At 51.9% G+C, this 7,677-nt stretch overlaps 1 protein-coding gene across 3 annotated transcripts in view; it reads left to right on the top strand.

Annotated features, from left to right (window-relative positions):
- The first annotated feature begins 320 nt into the window (after positions 1–320).
- EPHA4 (EPH receptor A4) overlaps positions 321–7,677 on the top strand; it is a 150,496-nt gene continuing 143,139 nt past the window's right edge. The window contains exons 1-3 of one of the 3 annotated variants that reach the window (XM_023222140.1): positions 321–555; positions 2,245–2,368; positions 5,831–5,898. In XM_023222140.1, the coding sequence (XP_023077908.1) occupies positions 2,278–2,368; positions 5,831–5,898 (159 nt within the window). In that variant the 5' untranslated portion in view covers positions 321–555; positions 2,245–2,277. Of the gene's footprint in view, positions 556–2,235; positions 2,369–5,830; positions 5,899–7,677 lie in introns of those variants that run through there. The other 2 variants (XM_023222149.1, XM_023222157.1) reach the window with 2 other exon arrangements.

The raw sequence follows: 7,677 nt of genomic DNA, 5'->3' as shown, positions 1-7,677 counted from the left end.
TCGTCTTCTTTTTCTGTAAAACTCAGAAAGACATGAAAGAACCTAGGAATGCATTTCTTAAAGGGATTTAGTGCAATTGTTTTAAATAATTTATGCACGCACACACACATACATCTATCCCCCGAGTACAATTTTTTTTTTTTTTTTTTTTTTTTTGCCTCTTTACTTGTGTGCAATCAGTAACTACAATAACTGAAATCCACTTCTTTGGACTGTGACATTTAAGCAAATCTTGTATCTAGAAACCGAAATGCCCAGAGTCTCGCACAAGCTGTTCCTCTGGGCCACCAACTCACACAGCCGTCGCCCAACGCCTCAGCACGCGCGCTCATCTTATGTAAAAGTAAAAGTTGCTCATGTCATTAGCTCGGCTCTAAGTTTGCATGAGAAACCAGAGCAGCTCTCGAGCCAAGGGGGAAAACACGATCTGCTGCGGAGCCCAATGACCTGAAACCGTAGCAGTGACTCGAGACCTGTCCTCTCCTCCACGCCGACCTACACCCCTCCCGCTTTATTTAGGATCCGCTTTTCCGAGAGCAGCCACTCAAGCTGAAGGTTTGTTAGGATTTTCTCCTTGAAACGCTTTCCGATTCCATCTTTTGAAATCCAGCAGGTGAGAGTCACGACAGACTCCGGGACCTCTTGAGCGCTGCCCGCCCCACGGTAGGAGTAGTGCAGGAGACTTGGCGGTGGCTGGAAAGCTCGCCCAACCGCACGTACCACCTCTCTGCGGGGTTGAGGGTTGCGGGTTGCGGGTTGCGGTCTTTGTCCGCTCGCCCTTCCTCCGGGGCCGCACACTCCCGCATCTGGCCGGCAGGTGGCGCGGTTGGCTCACGATGAGCTGCGGCCCGGGTTGGAGAGGGGCCTCCACCTCCCCGAGGCTGCCCGGCCGCCGGGACCCAGGCTCCCCGGGAAAACCTGGCTCTGCTCCGGAGGGAGTCAGAGGGGCAGCCTGGGAAGAGGAAGGGAGTCCTCATCGCTAGGAATCAGTGCTCCTGCCAACGCCTGAGGAAATGCACCGAGTGGCGTTGGGGACTGGTCCCTGGGACACCGGCTGCGCTGCCGTCGCCGGATCGCTCTTAGGTGGCTGAGTCCACGGCTCGGGCATCGGGGGACAGACCACAGCCCGATGGTGCCAGTGCCCCCGGGGCCGGAGCAGCCGGGAAGGGCTCTGCGGGTCCTCCTGCTCGCCGTGGTCTCCCGGGGCAGGGAGGGCTGTCCCGGCTAGGTCGGAGCGGAGAGTCGCAGCAGCCGCTCCGGACAGCTTCCCAGTCCCTGTCTGCCTTGTCTGTGCAGCTGCAGGTCCCCGCACCCACACTTAAGCCTTTCGCTTCTACCCCCACCGCTCCCGGACAGCCCAGGCCCGGTTCCAGGGACTCCCCCCGACGCCGTCCCCGGGAAATCCACAACTGGTTCCTGCAGCCCAAGGGCCTGTCGGGGCGTCCTGGGCCCTGGGCGAAGTCCACGGCGTGTGCACAGGGGACGGGGCCAGCGGGGACTTCCTTACTGCTAGAAAGTCATTCGTTCAGTCTCTGGAGACAGTGACAGAGCCCTGCTGTGGGCTGGAAGTTGGGGACCGAGTAGGTTCCCGCTCTCCAGGCATCTGGGGAGCTAGGGAAGAAGCAAGTCGTGGAGCCACAAAACTCCCCCCAAAGAGCATTTCAGAGGGGGAAGCGCCATAAAGACAAAACAGGGCAAGGCGGCAGAGGGTGGCGGTGGCAGGCGCGCGTGTGCAGCTCAGCACGGGCGCGCTGGATGCAGACAAGTCGACCCTCCTAAAGAAGCAACCGCAGAGGGACAGGTCAAGTTAGACTTCTTTTATTTTAATAAAAGAGCGTTTTCCTCCATTTCAAACCGCCCGTGGTGGGAGAAAAGGTTGCCAACCTCTTCTCTGGCTCCCCTCGGTCAATTCCAAGCTTTTCGAAGCTCCCTCCGCCGTCCAGGGGCTCGACCTTCGAGGTGACGTGGGGGATCCCGCTGGCTCCCTCCGGCAGGAGGGGGCGGGGACCCGGCCGTGCTCGCCCCCTCGAGCCCCGGGAGACCTCGCGCCCCGCGGAGCCCGGAGGGGGCGGAACCCTGGGGCGGGCCGTACGCGGTGAAGGCGGGGCCTCGGCTGCCCAGTGTGCGCCGCCATTGGCCGCGGGCCCCGGACTGGCGGGCTCACGTCACCGGCCGGGCCCGCCCCCTTGGCAATGTCTTCGGCCCGCTGCTCTCCTAACTTAAGCATTTATTCCACTGGGATAGAAGCGGCAGGAGCAGCGTTGGCACCGGCGAACCATGGCTGGGATTTTCTATTTCGCCCTCTTTTCGTGTCTCTTCGGGATTTGCGACGCTGTCACCGGTTCCAGGGTGTACCCCGCGAATGAAGGTAAGAGCGGTACGGCCTTTCTGTGGTCGGGGACAGCGAGGGGCCATCGCGGGTGAGGGGTCCTCAGGAGCGTAGGGCCAGGTGGTGCGGGGGGAGCCCGGCGTGAGCAGTGCGTCCCGATTCGGAAGAGGGCCGGGGCGAGGGGATCGGAGAAGGGGCAGCGGGGAATTCCGGGGCAGCTTGCCCCGAGGCCGTGACCCGTGCACGCGGCGGGTCTGTCCAAGTTTGTAACGAAAGGCCAAAGTTTATCAGCATCCGCCGCGAGGCCCGCTCGAGGCGCCCCGAGGGGATGCACGGGAGACAACGCTAGGATTTGGGGAAAAAAAAAAATTACAAGAACCACGTCCTCTCCGGAGCCAGCCCGGGGCGAGGGGAAAACGCAGCCTGGGGCACAGTGAAGGCTTGGTGCTCCTGGGTTCTAGCGAAAGCCTTTCGAGCTCTGCTTTCTGCAAAGTTTCCCGAGCCCTGCGCTTCTTGGGGCCGGGCTGCGGGGCCTGCTCCGCAGCGCAGCGGTCGTGGCGCCGCTCGCCAGGCGCCAGTGACCTGGTTTCTAGCACCCGGAGTCTGACACCTTTCTCCTCACCAAGCCCAGCGCCCCGAGGGTGCCATTGCGGGCCTGAGGGGCCCGGGCTCTTCACCCCGCAGACTTGGGGAACCCGCCGGCAAGTTGAACGCAGTCGAGTTTTAGCTTTTCGCCCCAGAATTGCACACTGTTTAGAGCTAACGTACGGGATCGACGGGACCCGTCTGGGTTGCTCAGTTTTCTGTGCATCCGTTCGGACGTGCTGGGAGGATTGTATGTGCCTGTGTGTCTGCTGTGGGTCTGTGTCGGGAGATGGGGGGGCGGGGGCGGTGATCATTTAGTTACTGAGAAACTCAGGGAGAGGCGAACGGAGTGTGTGTGTGTGTGTGCGCGCGCGCGCGCATGCATGTATGTGTGTGTGCATGTCTGCGTGTGTGTGCATGTCTGCGTGTGTGTGCCTGTGTGTGTGCGCGCGCGTGCAACTGCGTGTATGTAGGTGCGCGAATGCCTGCGTGGAAGCGGACGCAGAGGATTGTATGTCTGTTCGCAAATGTCCTGAGTGTGTGCGCGTGTGTTCGAGTGTATGCTCGTGCTGTGTTCCAGAGTATGCTCGTATATCGGCCTGCGTGCATCTAGTCTTACATCTATCTGTCTCTCATTCTTCTCCTTTCCGGCATCCATCTATCCATCTGTCCGTCCATCCGTCTATCCATCCATCTCTGCATCCATCCATCTCTCTGTGCATCCATCCGTCCGTCTGTCCATGCATCCATCCATAATACATCCAGCCATGTATCTGTCCGTCCGTCCGTCCATCCGTCCCTCCATCCCATCCATCCATCCATCCACCCATCCATCCATTCATCCACCCATCCATCCATTCATCCACCCATTCATCCATCCACCCATCCATCCACCCATCCACCCATCCATCCATTCATTCATCTTACTATCTCTCCAGACATCCGTCCGTCCATCCCTGTGCAATCTGTCGTTTTCTCTGTTCCGAAGGAGGGAGCCAAAAACCAACTTAGCTCAGCCGGTACCCGGAGCTCTCCAGACGGAGGCTCTGAGAGATTTGTACACCTGCCCAAAGACGTCGCTTGGGAGGAAAGGGGCGCTCTCTCACCCTCTGGGTCTCCCCATCCTTCCGACGTGGCTTCTGGTGGTTCTGGTGCCATCTCGGCCGCCGCCGCCCCTCGGTCCCTAGGCTTATTCATTCCCCTGAGTGGAATCGTTGATCCCGCGTTTTCCTGGCCACTTCACACACTTGTTAGGACGTCCCCTGAGACCTCTCTCGCCCCAGATGTAGAGACTGTTTTCTTTCTTTCTTTTTTTTACCCCCCTCCCCCCCGCTTTTTTTTTCTTTTAGGAGAAAAACTTGGGAGCCCAAGACAAAAAGGCGCTGAGAGCCCTAGGCTCCTGTTGAAGGGAAGGGAGGGATGTTTGTTCCCCTCCCCTCCCCCATCTCCCCCATCTCCCCCTTAAAAATTAATTCACTTTGTTGCTTTCTATTCCCATCACGTTTCCTTTTCTCCCCTTTACCCTCCCTTTCTACTCCCTCCCTTTTTTTGTAAATTGGGTCTTATTGTTTCCTTTGTGTCCCTAATCCACCTTACATAAATCCAAATGGATGTAGCGGGCCATTCTCTAGGGACAGACAGGAGCGAATGGTTGCGGTGGTGGGGGTGGGGGAGGGAAGGGGGTGGGTTGCGGTGGTGGGGGTGGGGGAGGGAAGGGGGTGGGAACTCCAGGCGGGAGCGACCCAGGGAAGGCTCTATATTTTAAAATCATTAACAGACCCCAGGAATTCAGACTCCCCGGGAAAACTAGGGGAAAGAGACTGATTTTTAACTCCATTGACTTTGAGGTGTAATGAGAGGGAAAGTGGACAGAATCCAGGGGCATGGGGGTAAGCTTGAGAGTTGGGGTGCGCATGAGCACGGAGGAAGGCTTCCCATTCCCACCCCTCCCCCAGCCTGAGGAGCCAGCCTGGCTGATCAAATTAATAACCCAGTGTTTTCCTTTGAGGTGGGCCTTTCGACACCCAAGACTGCAGATCTCGGTGGGAAAGAGAGGTTTTGAATTCATTGCGTCCTTTTGGATGTTCCCCTTACCTAGCGCTGTTCTAGCCTGAGCGGGGTACCGCAGCTTGGTAGGCTGTCCTCCCTTCCCGCCAAGCTTTGATGCACTCTTAGGTGTAGCACAAGCACACTAAAGCCGTTAAGCAGCACTCCATACCTAAAATTCAAGCCAGTGATTTCTACGGGTGGAAGACGAGTCTCTGATTGTCCCCAACACATCTTGAGAAAGAGAGAATACTTGAGGTACATTTGCATTCTGATTCTGCACGTCTGGCATTCCCTCTTTCTGAAACTTTGATATTTAAAAAAACAGCGGATACCATATTCATGGACTATTTACTTGGTTGTGGAGGGGAAAATGTTAGGGAGAGCCTTTTCCTGACCCTTTGGATAGGATACTCTCTGATAGAAGAGAGAATTCGCTTGTGGCTCTGTCACCCTGATGAGTTATGTGGTCATCTGAAACCTGCAAAAACAAATAATTCTAGTGGATACCAGACAGAGATGAATGCAGATTTTGCTCTGGAGTGCAACTGCTCTACATAGATGTATTTATCTTTTTGAATTGTACTTCAGATTCTCTATTCATCCTTTTTAGAAAAATGAATCAAGTGAGTCCTAGGATGGAATTTTAAATGCTAAGCAAGTTATATAAATAAGAACCTGCAGATTTAAAGAGGGGGAGAAGATCAAATGAGTAATGATTATTTACATAAGTGAGCCCAAGTTTACGTTTTGATCAGTGTTGGATATGCGCGCCCTCAGCACATATGGAAACGCTCAAGCAAATGGTTTTTGTGTTATTGGCTTTTTGCAATTGGAAATTAATCTATTTTTCTTTTTTTTTTTTTCCAGTTACCTTACTGGATTCCAGATCTGTTCAGGGAGAACTTGGGTGGATAGCAAGCCCTCTGGAAGGGGGGGTAAGTCCTGAGTTGCTCTCTGATCCAAAGGGTAACAAAGGAGTGATTAGTAACTTTCTGAGAGTCCTAATGGCTTGATTCTTGTTGATTGTGGTGAGGGGATCAGATTTCCGCTGTGGCCTATGAAGTGAATTACGCTTTGTTGGAGAAATCCTATACTCCCTTTGGATAGCTCTGTCATGGAAGAACTAGAAGCCAAAAGGGCAGAAAGGGGTTTCAAAATTAGGAGATTGGTGGAGGCATAGACCAATGCCTCTTAGATGCCTATTTAAAACTAAAATACCGACAGGAAATATGATCCAGGGACCAAATTAGAATTTATGCCTATTACTGTGATGGCCGTGAAGTCCTGACAGGGTTAATTTAAGAGCAATTGTCCTGCTTCCAGATGAAAAAAAGGAATAAATAAAGATATGAGAGAGAAGACATTTCTAATTGTACCTGCATGAACTGCAGGAAGGCTCTGTACCTTGCTCTCACTCTTAAGTCAGCTGCTGTTCTCTTGCACACTGAGAGACAGTCATCTGAACTTATGTCAGAAAAACCCCAAGCTTGTGCATTAATGGTGCTAAATATGAAACGTTTAAGTGTCTATAATCTTGAAGAATCTTTGGGGATTGAGTAGGCTGGATTATAAAGTCTGAAGAAAGCATCACTTCATTTCTTCTCAAATTTATAACACTTGTCATTACTGCCTCCATCTTACCAGGTCAATGGCCACATTCTCCTGCCCCTAAATAACCAGTCAGAATGAATCAGCTTTGGAAAGAAAACAGTACAACATGTAACTGACTTCTGCCAAACTGAAATAACTCTCGAATCCTTTAAAAATTAAACAAATCATCCTACCTTCACAGGCTTGATAGTTTTTGGCCGAGTCAATTGATTAAAAACAATGGGGGTGAAAGATTAGGAGTCTTTACTAGGCAAAAACTGTAACTCTAGAACCTGGCGTGGGCTCCACACTGGTCTATTGAATAAAGAATGAAGGATTTTAAAATAAAGATTCATAGAGTCTGTTATCAAGGACATATTTCAGAACTAAGACCAAGCAAGAAAATAGTCATGAAAATGGAGAATTTTAGGCTGTCTTGTTGCAAACAAATTTTGTAATCCACCTGAAATAAAACAGATTGCCCTGTCTTCCTATTTTTCTGCCTGAACTTGACTGTCATTGGTTTGTTCTCTGCTGAAAAATTCTAGTCTGCCCTTAAAACCATCTTTTTAAAGGAGGGAGGAGTGATTGGCAGGCCTCTGGCAGTGTAGACAGGCTGTATTCACCACTGATTGCAGGCAATTGCCCTCATCCTTTGAATGTGAAGAAAGGTACAGCTTTATCTTGGCGAGAGTCAGACTCATTGTTAATCCTATACCCTGGAAAGGTCACTGATTCAGGCGAGGCTTTCCCAGGCTATATGTACCAGGGATATTGCTTGGTAGGTTAAAATGTATTAGAACTGCTGGTAAAATTGAGGATGGAAAGTATCAGTACTTGTATTAATAAATTTAATCCGCCTCATTTTTCTTACTGGCTGCTTTTAAGTTTGAAGAGAATATACATCTAATGAAATTTTGAACCTGACTTGTTTCACTAAATATATGTGTGAGCTATATGAAAGCAAGGACTGACACATTTTAGGGTGCAGTCCATAGTCTATCTAGTTTCTAGAAAGCTTTTATTGCAATTTAGTATGCTGCAGACTTCTTCTTCTTCTTCTTCTTCTTCTTCTTCTTCTTCTTCTTCTTCTTCTTCTTCTTCTTCTTCTTCTTCTTCTTCTT

The sequence above is a fragment of the Piliocolobus tephrosceles genome, chromosome 11 (genome assembly GCF_002776525.5).
Source record: "Piliocolobus tephrosceles isolate RC106 chromosome 11, ASM277652v3, whole genome shotgun sequence".
NCBI classification, from domain to species: domain Eukaryota; kingdom Metazoa; phylum Chordata; class Mammalia; order Primates; family Cercopithecidae; genus Piliocolobus; species Piliocolobus tephrosceles.
This window is presented reverse-complemented; position numbering and strand designations above follow the sequence as displayed.